Raw genomic sequence first — 15,256 nt, 5'->3', positions numbered from 1 at the left:
TATCAGTTCGCCCTCTGCCTCTGTGTCTAACCTTGAAGCTGATTATCTGGACGTTACGTAAATGATGGTTTCGCTCGTGTCCGGCTTAAGTCATGCCCTATCGTATTTTGTTTTCGTCATCTCCTTTCTTCATGTATATGTATTCGTGTTTTTCAATAAAAACCTCATTCGATAGTAGCGCTCTGCCGTGTTGCATTTGTTCCTCTCTGTTGTAGTTGTTTCTTTTTGCCCTTCGTTTCACCATGAACCCTTACCAGCTGGCCCAGCTTTCTCTGTTAGTTAGTTACGGACGTGTCATCTCACAGGTAACAACGGTATATGAATTCCACTTCATCGAGAATGTAGTAGGGGCAGCCTGGCAAACTAAACTACGTATGTTGTCCGCAGCCCTATAGCTATCAGCGCAGTGAAGTGTTGCAGTGTTTTCGATGCTTCGAATGCGCCCACCTACTGAAAAGCAATAATCTGAATCTTATTCTCCGTTTAGGTCGACATCCAGAGATTGATCACTAGCTGCAATTAGGGCATTTTCATGAATATGAAATTTAATGGGGCTTTTAGCTTCAGTTAGCTGAAAATGAATGTGCCGGTTAGTGTCAAACTGCTCGGCAGAAGTCTTGGTATAAGTGAGGATTGCCCCACGTTTATTGGTGCTTATCGATCCACATGTGAGGTCGGGAATATCAAGGCACTGTACGGCCAGATGTTTAAAAAGAAGGCCCACTTCACCCAAATTGTGTGAATGCGGCGCTGGCCTCATTCACATAAATACCCAAGCAAGTGGAGGAGACAATAGCCTCTCTGCTATACCCTAGTTGGTAAGACATAGTTCTTTTCTAGGTCTTGGGTGCGCACCCCCCTTCCCCGCTAACTTCTTTTGGGGCGTGATTTTTGTCCACATTATTTCCTGACATGTCGAGAAATGTTTATGCTCATTCGAAAAACAAGTTACTTCCTTTAAGCTTTTCCCGGCGCCCTATACTGCCGGATTTTCTTTCTGTAGTCATCGATAAGCTACTCACCCCTCATTTTTAATTACCTTAAGCTACACACACACACGCACACGCACACCAATGTCCTGACCAACCCTGTACCGCTCGCGACTGTTCGCACTCAGCATCCGGCTACTCGCCGTTGTCACGTGAATTTATATCCCAGTCCCCGTATAACTCGTGAAGCTAAGTGTCTTATTCAGCAGATGCAGACAGCTTCACAGTCCGTTCACATTCTTCCCCGCATCCATCGGCGCCTGTCCCACCTACCCGCCTCCCCGTTTCCCGCCCTTCCCTCGATCACACCGTGGGAGCTCTGGCTGGCTTTCTTCCCGACAGTGAGCATCCTGGCTGCCAAGGAAGCTCTTTGTGAACATGTGCACCGGGTTCGCAAAAATATACTTCACCACTGTACGCGGACCCAGGGTGTGAAACCACCACTAGGATCTGGACCTAACTAGCCTTTCGGATAATAAATTTTGCTCTCTCTCTCTCTCTCTCTCTCTCTCTCTCTCTCTCTCTCTCTCTCTCTCTCTCTCTCTCTCTCTCTCTCTCTCTCTCTCTCTCTCTCTACCGCGCACAGGTGAGAATGGCACTAACATTACGCCGAAGACACGGAGCGCAAGTAACAAAGCAATATACGCAGGGCTGGTGCCTTCCATGGAATGGAAAATGCCTCCCCGGCCCATTGGCCACGCCGTGGCGTCTGTTGCAATTCCAAGGAAAAGGCCGGCCCAGTCCTGGTGCAGTGTGCCTTCTGCCGATCGCAACAACTGAACTTCTGGCCGGGCGCGTGGCCAGGAGCCTGCTATCGAGGAAAGGCGCGTCTTATCCGCGAGTCCGGCGAAGTGGCACTTGTAAGATCCGGATAAGCACCTGCTCATGTGGATATACCCCATCTGAGACAAATGCGACAGTCCGAGAGCTCCCTGTTCTCTTTCTTTTCTTTAGTTGTTGGAAGCAAGTTATGAGTAAAAATAGGCTGCGGTATTTTTCGTCCCAATGATTCATTGATTGATGATTGATTGTGGGGTTTAACGCGCCGACGCTACACAGGCGATGAGGTGCGCCGAAGTGGAGGGCTCCGGATTAATTTTGACCACCTGGATCTTTAACTTGCGCCAAAATCTCGAACACACGGGCGTTCTTGCTTTTCGCCTCCATCCGAAAAGCGGCCGCGGCGGCCGTGGACCAAAGTCCCAATGATTCAAGTGCAACCACCTCGCTAATTACAGAAGCGATAGCGAAAACCGACGTCACGAGAAGTTGGATAGTAGTTCGACAGGACTAGTCAAGACTGCGCGCTTTAAGCGAAAAAGCCTGTTTGGCGAATCTATGTTCGCGGTTGTGAGGACCTTGAGCCAGGGCACAAATTTCGAGCTTGTGCATGTGCTGGACGTATGCTGCTAACTCATTCCTTTTGAAGGGGGTGCTTCGACGTATAGCGGCGTCAGCTTCATAGCCCTGTTACGAATGGGCTAGCGCCGCAGTACTTCCCCGCATCACTCCTCGGCTGTGCGGCGAAGCCACTCGTGCGCCTTCGAAAACAGGCGCAATCATGTCGGCAACACGTTGCGACAAAGCCGCGTCAGACGCTCTGCTCTGGCAAAACTTCGGCGGCTGCCTGCATGGCTCGTCTCCACGCTCTTCAAGGACACAGAGGCCCCGTCGATCGCAATGGAGTCCTCCTCTCTCCCCTCTCTCGGACTCAACGCGGAGGCTACCGACGACTAACGAACACTGGAAAGAGCGTTGCGTGTGTCTGTGACGTTTGTGCGTGTTCAAGCCTGTTGGCGCTTTGACCGTTATCGCTTTTGGGTATAAATAGAGCTGCCCAAGCGTTGTAACTCATTCCTGTTAGAGCAGCGAATCGATGTTGTCGCTCTGCTCGAGTCCTGTATTGTAACCTCGCCCGTCGGGGCATTGTTCTTTGGCTTCGGCTCACCTCTCGCTATGAAGTAAACAGTTACGTTAGCCTACGGCTTCTGGACTTCTTCACGGCTGCAACAGCGGCTGGCCGCTCGCATCATACACGCTACCACTCGTATGTCGGAGGCCACGGAGCTCGGATCGGGTGCCCCCGCCCGGTCGCAACAGCCCTTAGAACTTACCCGACGTTTATCTACTATTAGCAATGAAAAAGCAAAGCATAAAAAATGAAGGAAGCTCACACTAACGCGTAAGACTCGAAGGTAGCCAAGCAGTACGTAGTCTTCATGACATTCAAGAAGGTTAAAGTCCACGATTGCAGTCGATTTGCTTCTTCTTCGCTGACGCAGCGACCTTTATTCCATCATTGTTGCTACAAGTGTGAGAAGCTTCTTTCATTTTTTTTTTTCGAAGTGTCATTGGACATCACCGCGGAGAGGCGTACGCTATGACGTGTCTTTCTCGTTCCCAGCAGCGTTGCCACGATTACGGCGGACGTTGGAGTTTTTTCTTTTTTTGTGGGGGAGGGGGGGGGAGCAATCTTGGCCAATCTCCCCAAATGGGTATAATTGGCTTGACAAACGTACGCAAGGGACGCTGGGCGGTCGTCGCGAGACACGCACACACGAGCGCGTGGCATTTTCTTGCTTTTATTAACTGCCGCCTGGTCGCCGCGAGGCCCGCGCTCGCGTAATTTCTTGGTATTTGCAACTGCGGACACGAAAAATGACGATCTGCTAGACAGCTTCGCTCTTAAAAGAAAACTGGCGCCCCGATACCGCCTCTCGTGTGCGTGTTTTAAGTGCGAATGCACTTTATAAGCGACCCTGAATTCCGGCGACCGCCGTCCGTCCACATAGCAACAGCTGCGGGTGCGCGCGCTCCTCGTCTTCCTTGGCAACGGGGGGGGGGGGGGGGGGGGGATGGGCGCGCGCTGCCTGGCCGCTGACATGGCACATACCCACGTGGGGGATTGGCCAGGAATCTCCTCGTCTTCCTTGGCAACGGGGGGGGGGGGGGGGGGGGGATGGGCGCGCGCTGCCTGGCCGCTGACATGGCACATACCCAAGTGGGGGATTGGCCAGGAATCGGGCGTGAGAAGGGCTAGAGTACTGACACGAAATTTCAAAGCTGAGATCCGCTCTAGCAATCAAGTACAACGACCAGTGGCGTAAATCATGGGGTGGTCAGGGGGGTCCTGACCCCCCTTGTGTTCGGGCTGGGGGGGACACCCCTTGCAAGTGTCCCCCCCTTGAGATTCATCTTTCATTTACCTTTGAAAGCTAAAACAACTGTTGTGTTTGTCACTAATAAGTACTGCACGAGCTGAAATAACCATCCCGTTCCCGCTAAATAAAAAGAAGGTTCGTTTTCCACAATCGGCGACGTGCACAAGGTGCAAGCGGAATCACTGAAAGCAAGTAAAACCTGTTTCCGCTGTGGTTCGCTGAAATAAATTAAAATTATTTCCGCCACTTTGTTTTGAAATTGCTTGCGGTTACCGGGCTATATAAAACGCTGGCTTTCATATGAGCTAGAGAACATATACGCGACAAAAATCGGTTGTCTGTCCCTTTAAGAAAATACAGCTGCCAATGAATACTTTAAACACCCAGTATATGTTAAAGAAGCACTTGAAGATATTTGGCTTTGGCACACGTTCATCAAGACATTATAGACCTCATAACGTTGCCAGGGTGGTTGAAACACTTTGTCAGTGCGTGAAAAAACCGCGCTCTCGTTTTTGGACCCGCTAGAAGTGTCGAAAGCTAGGAAACATGTCATAGGTGATCAGTACTCATATTGTACAGAGTATTTCTTATTGATCTTTTTTTAACGTCTGCAATAGCACAGTGCAATTAGGTGAGGTATGAAAGCATGCTCGTTTTTCTTATTTTAATTCAAATCACGATAGTAATTTGTATATAAATGAAAATAAAGCACAAAACAAAATGGCCGCCTTGGCAAGATGTGTGTCCCCCCTTGTGATTTTTCTGGATTTACGCCGCTGACAACGACAACACAAATAGGTGTCTGTGCATGGCACATACCCACGTGGGGGATTGGCCAGGAATCGGGCGTGAGAAGGGCTAATGCACCTGCTTAAAGGAGTACTGACGCGAAATTTCAAAGCTGAGATCCGCTCTAGCAATCAAGTACAACGACAACACAAATAGGTGTCTGTGAATAAATGCATCTTTCTTTCTTTGTAGTTGTGTGTGTGTGATCTCTCTTTCGCGAACATTACCGAACCGCGCAAATTCAACTCGTGCATTCGCACTTTCACATTCTTCCCCTCGGGGAAATGTGGGGAAATTTTTTAGCTGACGGGTAGCCGCGATACATGACGACTTGCCCAACTTTCGATCTATTCAATTTATGTGAAACCAAAATTTAGCCCAAGAATATTTGTCTCTTGTGGTTTCTATTGCGCTTATTGCCCACTTGGAGCATTCATTATTTTAATCGTGTCAGAATTTATATGAGTTAAGATGCCACTATGAATTCGCATTTTTTTTTCTCTTCCATTAAATAGAAGTAAGCTTACGACTGCAGGTATAGGCAAGTTCCTTCTTCGGGAACACATTTGGGATTGACACATGGTTGGGGCTCCATGCCCACACTCGGAAATATGGTTGTCAGTTTGAGTAAAGGCCGTGTCTAGAGTGCCGTCCGACGGTATTATAAGCACTCCACTATATCGACGTCCACGGGCGTTTTGTATCAAAATTTCCGCGTCTGGCACTACATCGCTATACATAACGTAAACCTAGTCAACCTAACCTAAACATAACATAGCATGTCCTATCGCACACAAAGAAATCATTTAAGACCCCAAAACTAACCTAAGACATAAAAATTATAGTTCAATTTAAAGATGAAAAAAAAAAAAAAAAAACCGAGGCAACAGCCGGTCTCGAACCACCGTCTTTGGGATCGAGAAGCTAAGACGGATCCTCTACCCTACAACGATTTTTTTTTTTTTTTTTTGCTGCATGGAAAACTGAACTTTTATAGCCTACAAAAGCTATCAGTCATCCAAGATGCACAGCAACGCAGCTCAAATAAGCCGCCCGTCAAAACTCCGGCAAGCAGACGCACGCGTCCAACAGATGACGCTTTGGTCGGTGCTAGCCCAGTCTTAAATATTCGAATGTTGTCGGACGGCACTCTAGACACTGTGTCGAGCAAAAGGCACACTTGCAGAAAAACATTAAAAATCTCGCTTGAACTAAACGCATTGGCTCATAAGATCGTTCCGAGTATAAAGCCAATGGGCGCGTCCTTCAGCACTCCAACATGAATTCGCTGCAGGTAATTCAAAGGCATTGCGAAACGAACTTTCATGGAAACTCGGTAGTCATCCAGTAGTTCAATATACGCTCATCACATGACGTACCTCGTGGTCGACGGGTCACCAAGGGTCCTTAAACGCTTGGGGCTAAGTGGGCAGAGAGCTCATGCTTCTCTGGATGACTCAAGTACCACGAATTGTTACTTTCATCTAAAGGATAACATTGTTTCACTACACCCTAGAAGTTATTTTTCTCTTTTGCTGTATACTCCCCAGTTCGAGAGGTTCCGATAACGGGCGGGCACAAGAAAAAGAGGGCGTAATCACCGATAGAGTGCGCCAGTGTGATGCGCTGCGTGTAGAAGAGGAAAAAGGCCCAGAACGTGGCGCCGATGTAGAAGATGACGTCACGCAAGAAGGGCCTCTCCATGACGTTGAAGTCCTGCGTCAGGTACACCGAGCCGGCCACTACGCAAGTGACGAAGATGCCCGCACCTGCACGGTTGCACGCGCGTGCAGACTGTATTGAGGGCGTAATCATGCACCTATAAGGGGGCAAGGCGTCAACCACGTGACGCCCTCTATGCGACAGACGAACAACAAAAGCCCATCCAATGGACGTCATGCAAAAGTTGTTGACCTGACAGCATAGCCCTGTCTGGAGGCAAGGCGCAGCTCGTGCCCGAGAACGCCGCCGAGGCACGCAGCTACGCACAACATACAAGGAGCATCTGTAGGGCATCCTTTATTTAAAAGCTGACATGTTATAGCCTAGGACGCGCGCAGTGCAAAAAACGTATCTTTACGGCTGTTGCTAATGGCTAGTCGAGAATTTGCCGGTCGCGCTCTGCGTGTTTTGAGCGCGTCGGGGTCAGAAAATTAAGCATTGCCTGCCTGCAACTATATATAGTTGCAGGCAGACATTGCTTAATTTTCCATGTAGAAGCTAAGTTGTCATGACTCTCACATATGCTAGGCCATTCCTGCCTTTTTTCAGAGCCCGTGGTGAGACCTCCAATTTCCTTCTGGGTTACCACTCCAGTCTGAAAAAAGAAAATAGAGAACACGCTCATGGCGTCGACATGGTTAGCGTGTTTCTCCTGAATCCTCAACTAGTCGCAATGTCGTGACTGGTGGAACAGTGAAGGGGCGCGGTGACGTCAGGGGCGCTGGGTAAATGATTCGAGTTTGCAGGGCAACCGATAGCTTTTGCGTAACGACAACTGAAAAGCAGCCACCCATTAGGTTACATAAACGCGGACATCTATCACGACGGCCTCGGGGGCCGGACATGTTGATTGCCTCGCGAAAAAGCTGTCGCACCGCAGCGCGAGAAGAATCGGCTCACCGAACAGCTCTCCGATGACGAGCTCAGGTCTCGCCTGCTGTATGCCGGCGAGCGAGGACAGGATGTCGGGCGCCCCATTGCCGAAAGCCAAGAAGGTCACGCCCTGGTGAGTGGCCGGAGTCAAGGAGCGCGCCCGACAGCAGACAAAGACGCGGACGCCAAACGCTGCCACGCTTTCGCAAGCGGGTGCAGGCTCATTGCTAAGCACACTCACTACACACATGCCTACGCAGAGACGCAGAACATTCAGTGCCATTCCGCTGTGTGAATGTGGGTGACCAGCGGAGCTGTTTGTGTGTGGGGCGTCCACAAACTCCTGCTCAAACCGTGCCGACGCGCCAAGGAAACGTTCAGGGGGATTGCAGTCGCGCTGACGTCTTGCGTTTTCCTTCTGCGCCGGTACTCGGTGTCCCCACGGGCACCGCCTTGGCGGTCGTGGCCCGATCGTCGTCGGTGGTCTCCTTCAGACCCGTTCGCGCCTGCCACCCGTTTCCCCCCTCCATCCATGCCCCTCTCCTTCGCCACCGGGGCATTCACGCCCCTTCAGACAATGAAGCCATTCTCTCCCCCTTTGCGAGTAGGCTTCACTGTGCTATCGACTATGCGGGAAAGCCAACCTACAAATACCAAGTTAACACGAATTGTTTAAAGTCGGCTTCACCTCTAAACACAAACGCATTGCTAAGAAGACATGTACTCAGGGGCAATACACGCCACGGGATAGCAAAATATGAAGCGCCGAAGTATGGAGGAGATGATCGGCTTCTTTCGGTCTACACAGGCAAAGAAAATAATAATAAAGACGGGGGAGTTTTTACAGCCGCTCTGTAGAACGTTGCAGAAAGCCCGCACGTGCGCTTACCGAAGACCGTGCCTGTGTGGACACACAGACCTGTGCAAAACGTGCCAGTTAGACAAAGCTTGCATAAAACAGAAGAGAGCCGTCGTGGCTTGTGTGCCGTGTATGTCACTTCTCAGATGCCCGGACACTATGTCATCGTGGGCGACATGTGCGGGGGAAGTGGCTCAGCACTCAGCAAAAAGGATACGGCGATGTTCTGAGACAGGTGCAGCGAGTCCGATATCACGATGAGCGATGGCGTCAGGCTGCGTAAAGGAGGAAACAGAAGGTCTTCTCGGAATTGTGCACTTTCCACACTGACAAACAGGCACCAGCGCTATATTCTTTTACTCCCCCATTGTTTTTTGAGCTCGTAAATTGTAGAAGGGTGCGTAGGATATTTTTTGGACTTTGAGTTTATAAAAACCGCCAATGAAAAAGTGCCTGTATACAAGCCCAACTTGTAAAAATGACATACAAGAATAACAATAGCAACAACAAAACCACGAGTCCTTTAAACTCTTGAAAGTTGTTCGGCATTGCGTTGTAACATCCCGCTCCTTAGATTTTCGCAACGAAAGACGTACGTGCGTACGTACATTCGTACGACTGAACGCTCATTTGCTACGCAGTCTTCAAGATATAGTGGTCTTAAAGTGCGCAATTTATGAAGTGAAACCACTCTATAAATCTAACTTGCCAGTTTACGCCGAGGGCATATTTTTAAAACCTAGGGGGTGCTTGGGTTTCCATTTGCGCCGTACCCTCAGCGCTATCACGTTCGAAGCTTTTTTGCCAAAATTTAACGAATATTGATGTTTATCAACAGCAAGAAAAAGAAAAAAACTGGCTACATGTAAACTGTCCTTTTATCACTTATTTTGAGTTCCAACATAGTGCGCGTCAGTTTTTGATCAGAAGGCTCACTTTGCACCCCGCATTTGGATTAAATCTTATATTAAACTTTGGTTTTAACTTTATTAACAGAAGAAAAGAACACGCGAAACATTGAACATCGAATAGGAAACGGGACCAGGCAGGCTTCCGAATTAAATGGTCGCCTTTACAGATAATGCGGTAATTTTATGAAATACATAAAGCAATTAAGGATATTCTTTTGATCCTTTTGACTTACAAATCATCAGCCGTGATTCCCAGTCCTACGAACATGATGAGGAGACCGAGAGCCTAGAAGAAAACGAAAAAAATGAAGGACAGTTACATAAGAGTCACATTACTCAATCAAGAGCGGTGTTGAGATACAGTGCACAGATAAAAAATTTTTCATATAATTTGATAAAAACACACATGGCCATCGTTTTGATGCAATCGGGTCATATTAGAGATATTTTTATGCAGTGCGCATTCAACTTGTTTTCAAGCGTCTGCAGCCCGGCTCCAGGATGGCCGGGGAACCATCCTGGTCATTCGCAGGCACTGCAGATATCGGCTTTGAATTTTGCGGTTTTATATATTTTTCCGTGGTGCATTTCGGTACTTTTATCGGACGCGCTATAAGCGCGTATGTTATGCCCGTAACACATGAGCATCACAAAATTGATTGATTGTTTGATTGACCGATTGATTGATTGATTGATTGATTGATTGATTGATTGATTGATTGATTGATTGATTGATTGATTGATTGATTGATTGATTGATTGTGGGGCATCACGGGCCGTCTCAACGCAGGCGATGATGCGCGCCGTATAGGAGGGCTCCAGATTAATTTTGATCACTTGCAGGGGATCTTTAACGTGCGCCGAAATCTCGAACACACGGCCGTTTTTGCTTTAAGCCTCAATCAGAAAAGCGGCCGCCGCGGCCGGGAATCGACCCCGCGTCCTTGGGCTCAGCAGCACAACGCCATAGCCACTGAGCCACCGCGGCGGGTATGGTGGCTTAGTCATGATTGAGTCGGAACGAGTTATACTATTCTGGTCAACGTACTGGCAGGAGCGTTTTACGGCATTCCTGTCGCGCTCTTATCGAGGAAGGATAATATATCTGCGTATTCAGCGCATATACAATTGTCTCGCCTGTAGAATGACACGTCACCAGTGTTGGATGACATAACACGGCTTAAGTTATCACGTTGCATACCATATTCTTAAATCGGCCATGCAGACAAAATGCAAGTTTGTTTTATTCGAAAGATATGGTGTTTTATAGGGCCCCAAGTGCTTTCCCGGCCGCAAACGATGCTTTATTCCCTGAGAAATTAATCGATTTAAGTTAAAATTTTGATTCTCCCACCACATCGTGTGTTTTGTGACGTCTGCCATAACGTCACGTGGACGGGTCTTCAAACGAACTTCAAGTGCGCTGTTCAGCCTGCAGCGGACTGCGGCACGGCCAGGCTAGAGCGGAGGAGGCGCGCTGTGTTGATGCTGCGGCGCCGTGTCTACCGTCAGTCCGCCTAGGTGACTCGTGCTCACTAGTGAGTCCCGGCGACGGAACGAGCGCTCGTCCCGCCGCCTTCTTTGCCTTTGCCCTTCGTCTGTGTGCGCCTTTTAGTGAGCATGAGTGAGTGCCAACTCGCCCGATTGTCTGTTCTCCTATATGGTGCCACCATACTGCACCGCACCACTATTCGCCTTTGCTTTGTTTTTGACCGTACTTGCACCTGGCTGGTTTTTGTTGCGGCAGGTAGCAATAGTTTCATGAAACATGGGGTATTTTCGACAAATAGGGTCACGTAAGACAACGTCGCTTGCGCTCATCGGCCAGTGTCGTCTCAGACAACACCAAAGCACCGCACTGCTGTGCAGCTATAACAAGCCTAGTGCGCGCCGTACCAACAGCATTACGCACTGGTACTTCTATATTTATGCGTACTTTCGCAACTTCTATTGTTTCAGCCCACCATTCTTACTGCCATCAAATGAATATGCATTACACTTAAGCGAAGATAGCTCATTCTTCAAGCTTATAAGCCCTGCCTAACTTGCGTTTGCTTTTGCCGTCCTCAGCCAAACGCATGGCTGTGCATATGACGTCATATGTTCTAGTGCGGGAAATGAGCTTGTGGGTCGTACGGCCGTTCCCATTTTCCCCAAATATATAGCCTATTAGAGCAAAGTTTACGTTAAAAGTGGTGTTAGTGGGATTTCTAACGAGGCAATCTTTCGAATGAACCAAACTTGTGCTTTGTCTGCAGGGCCCCTTTAGGGTAACTCTACACGGTGGGCTTAACTGTTGTGTCGTAATCTGAGCAACGATAGTCATGCAGTGCGCTTCTGACTTGTTTCGGTGTCAGCGACAAGAAAGGCGCGCCTGACTGACCTCTCTAGTATGAGCGAGCATCGAGGACACCGAAGAAAAGTATAAACACCGTGCAAGCAGATAGGCCATGTTGAGTGTATTTTCGTCGATTTGCACGCATTTTTTTTTCGCGAGAAAAACGCGCTAAAAGTTCTCTTTCCCTTGCCCCATTCTCCTCGCCACTTGACTCTCGTTGACTACGACGACAAACTCTCCAGTCGCCAGTCGATTTAAGCGATCAAGTCGGAGCCGTTCAACAGATTGCGAGCATGTTTAACCCGCATTAAGTGTGCGCGAAGAAATAAAACAGTAAATATTTACAATGGCATTGGTGGAAATCGAAATCCCGAACACCGAGGTAGCGTCAAACCATATTCGGAAACAGTGTGACGTCACTGTGGTAGTTCGCAAAGCAGTCGCTACGGACGCGTTGTAGTTTCTTCTTTTTTGAGCATTTAAACAATGACAAGCCATGACTGTGTGCCTGCGCTGCAGAATTGAACGAAAGTTTTGAGGCTTGATTTGAAGCCAGCGCAAAGCAGGCTTCAAATCATTGTCAGGCGAAGTCCTATACTGTCCCATTATGAATGCGAAACAAGGTGATAGCGCCTAAAAAACTCATTGCTCCTGAAAAACGAAAAAAAAAAAGAAAAAAAAAACGGGAACCTCGGAGACTTCGATAAGGGTACGAACAATGCGGTGCGTTCTCCACTTTAAACTGGAATTGAATAAACTTCATTATGGGCGTTTATTTCTCCCGGCAGGCTTGCGTGGCCCTGATGGGGGCCTTAGACGAGGGCGCCGCTGGCTTATTGTGCCTGCTTGACACGCGCTATGGGAGCACGTTGTTCCTGCTCGTCCTCGCCGGTCAGCACCTGTCTCCGCCGCGTTGCACTGGGATGCTGTATGCGTGGTGTCAGTGGCGATTTGGTGCATTTCCACGTGACGAGGTATAGTGTGGGCGTGTTCCCACACCATGGACATGCGTCTTTATACCTGGCTGGGTACGTTTAACTGAAGAGGCACAAATGCTCTCTTTGGCATTTTACCACCAGCCTTATTATATGCTTACAGGCTCAACGGGGCGTCCGTTTCCAAGTAGCGGCCAGCTGTCACCCGAAGAAGAATCTTCACATTCTCTCGGTAAAGCCTCCCTTAAAAGCGCGAGGCTCTTTTAACGCGTGGCATTCAAAGCGGACTTATAGAAACGCTGGCATCTTCGCAAGAAAGCGAGGAAAGATGTTGCCGCAGCAGAAGCAGAAGGGCGAGATGCCAGGTGGACAGAATCGGTGCTTCTGAGTTATGCCGCACGCGCTGTCCAAACAATTTCCCCGGTTACTGCACCGGGGACGACGTCAATGTGTTCCTTCCCAAGCGATTGTTACTGTCCCTCGCTCTACCCACACACTCCTAATCCCCTCCCCAAGTTACAAACTACGTTTTTAAACGCAACCTATTCAGTAATGCGCTTTTTCCTATCCAGGGAACTTCAACCGAAAAGAAGAAGTGAACGCGCGCAAAAGCCACGTCAGCATGGATTATGGAAACAAGGTTGCACGTACACGCCTCCGGTGCAACACTAGCAAAAAGGTTTGTTAGCATATATCGTATTGAAACCCGATTGCGGTCTAAACATCCACGACGCTGAAAACTGTCTCGTGGCCTCAACTTGAATGCGTCGGCATAATGCAAACCGCAGGTCTCATAAATAAACCGCCATAAAGCATTTGCTTCGCTTTATTAGTCCATGCGGCAGGGAGCCAGATATGAAAGCAGTTCTTAGTGTTGAGTGAGTTAAAGCATGAGGGTGCCGAAGCAGCGAAGTAATGTACAGCCATTCCAGAGTACAAAGCTGCTTTAAACGATTGAGTAGGCAGGACTATTATGGTGTGCCTGTTGCTTTGTCCGCAATGCGCAGTTACGGCGGAGTACATTGAGATTCAGTAGTCGAGCACGAGGTCGCGGGTTCGATTCCTGGCCGCGGCGGCCGCTTTTCTGATGGAGGCGAAAAGCAAAAACGCCCGTGTGTACGAGATTTCGGCTCACGTTAAAGATCCCCAGGTGGTCAAAATTAATCCGGAGCCCTCCACTACGGCGCGCCTCATCGCCTGCGTTGCGTCGGCGCGTTAAACCCTACAATCAATCAGAGATTCAGTAGTCGCGGCCTCTGTCTGCCAGCGCGACCGATACGGTGCTATCGGCAAACTTTCAAGCTACGCAGAACGCGGGACCATGACCTTGTTACGGGGGCTTCAAGGGTCGCCAACCGCTTTTGTGTAGTGAATGTCCTTTAGCTCACATGAAAGGCAGCGTTTTATAAAGTGGGAAAACCACAAGAAATGTCTAAATAAAATGGCGGAAATAAATTTATTTGCCACTAAACGTTCTAAGTTCTGAACGGTCCAGCAATGTAGTGTTTAAACGTGAGACTACAGTAGGTACACAAACAGCTCCGTCGGTTCCAATGCGTGATTAAAAACCACAAAAACGAATAGGGAAGCACAACACTACATTTTGTTATTGGTTATGTAGGGGACAAGTTTTTAAATACCTCTTCGTCTCACGTACAGTTAAATGTCTTTTGCTGCGAGCCTCACGGTGATGGTTGCCAGCGTTCGTTATGCGCCATTTGGTAGATCTGAAACTCCCGCTTTCAAGCGCTCTAGACAACCGTTTTGGTTGAAGGTGCTTCGTGGGATGCTCTTTCAACATGAATGCTCTGTCAACAACCGTTTTTGTGGAGTATACCATATATGCTCTCTGCATATATGGTATATTCCACAAAAACGGTTGTCTGTCCCTTAATCCGAAACACGCCTACATTTTGATGTTAATGTGCTTCGACCGTTACTACCGTTCCCACCTCGAGCTCCATGGCTGCGAACAAATTCAGTTACGCTAGCTACCGGTCTATCCTCAGGTCACACTAAGAATTTCCGAAGAGAGGGATTGTATATAATGATTCAAAATTTAGACAAAAAAATAAATAGAAAAAATATCAAATGTAGGTCGTCCGGTTGGTGCGTTAAATGAAATCGTGGTTTTCAACAGGACGACGAATGAGATACATGACACACTGCATTGTCGTGTCCCTGCAGACTTGGGAGAATACTTCGACCCACAATCACTTACAGGTTGGCATGTTTTGTTTACAGCGAAGCTGTTTACCTTTTGTTACGTATGCATCCCCCGATTGTTTTTCAAGTGACCCGAGCCAGAAAACTTCGGCGAACAGAAATCCGCGTAGGGAGAGAGGGCGAGGTGCAACAGTAACCGAATCGCGCGCGCGCGCGCGCGAGAGAGAGAGAGAGAGAGAGAGAGAGAGAGAGAGACGTCAGCGCTGCACTGGAGATACGGATAGGGAGAGAGGACGCGGCGCAGCAGAAGCAGAAACGCGGGGAAAGGGGAGAGAGTGTGGCGTCGACGCGACACAGCCGCTCACGCCGTCAATCATGCGGACACCGTCGGCCGGCAAGACGCAGCAGATTTGTGCGCTCCTTTAAACTATACTCGGTCAATCGTGTTTTGTTTCATAAATACGTGGAATCCAATAACACAATAAAACCGAAACAGCTTCGCTGGGTATT

At 48.7% G+C, this 15,256-nt stretch overlaps 1 protein-coding gene across 2 annotated transcripts in view; it reads right to left on the bottom strand.

Annotated features, from left to right (window-relative positions):
* Nucleotides 1–15,256, bottom strand: part of LOC144144399 (mitochondrial sodium/calcium exchanger protein-like) — a 118,274-nt gene that overhangs the window by 26,286 nt on the left and 76,732 nt on the right. For both annotated transcript variants that reach the window (XM_077675828.1, XM_077675827.1), the window contains exons 3-6: nt 9,541–9,593; nt 8,614–8,671; nt 7,565–7,667; nt 6,544–6,711 (exon numbers count right to left, since the gene is read on the bottom strand). In XM_077675828.1, coding sequence (XP_077531954.1) covers nt 6,544–6,711; nt 7,565–7,667; nt 8,614–8,671; nt 9,541–9,593 — 382 coding nt within the window. The remainder of the gene's footprint in view (nt 1–6,543; nt 6,712–7,564; nt 7,668–8,613; nt 8,672–9,540; nt 9,594–15,256) is intronic.

Source organism: Haemaphysalis longicornis, unplaced genomic scaffold, assembly GCF_048455015.1.
Source record: "Haemaphysalis longicornis isolate Haplotype H1 unplaced genomic scaffold, Haemaphysalis longicornis Haplotype H1 scaffold_7, whole genome shotgun sequence".
In the NCBI taxonomy this organism is placed as follows: Eukaryota; Metazoa; Arthropoda; class Arachnida; order Ixodida; family Ixodidae; genus Haemaphysalis; species Haemaphysalis longicornis.
Note: the sequence above shows the minus strand (reverse complement) of the source record. Positions and strands in the feature narration are given on the sequence as shown.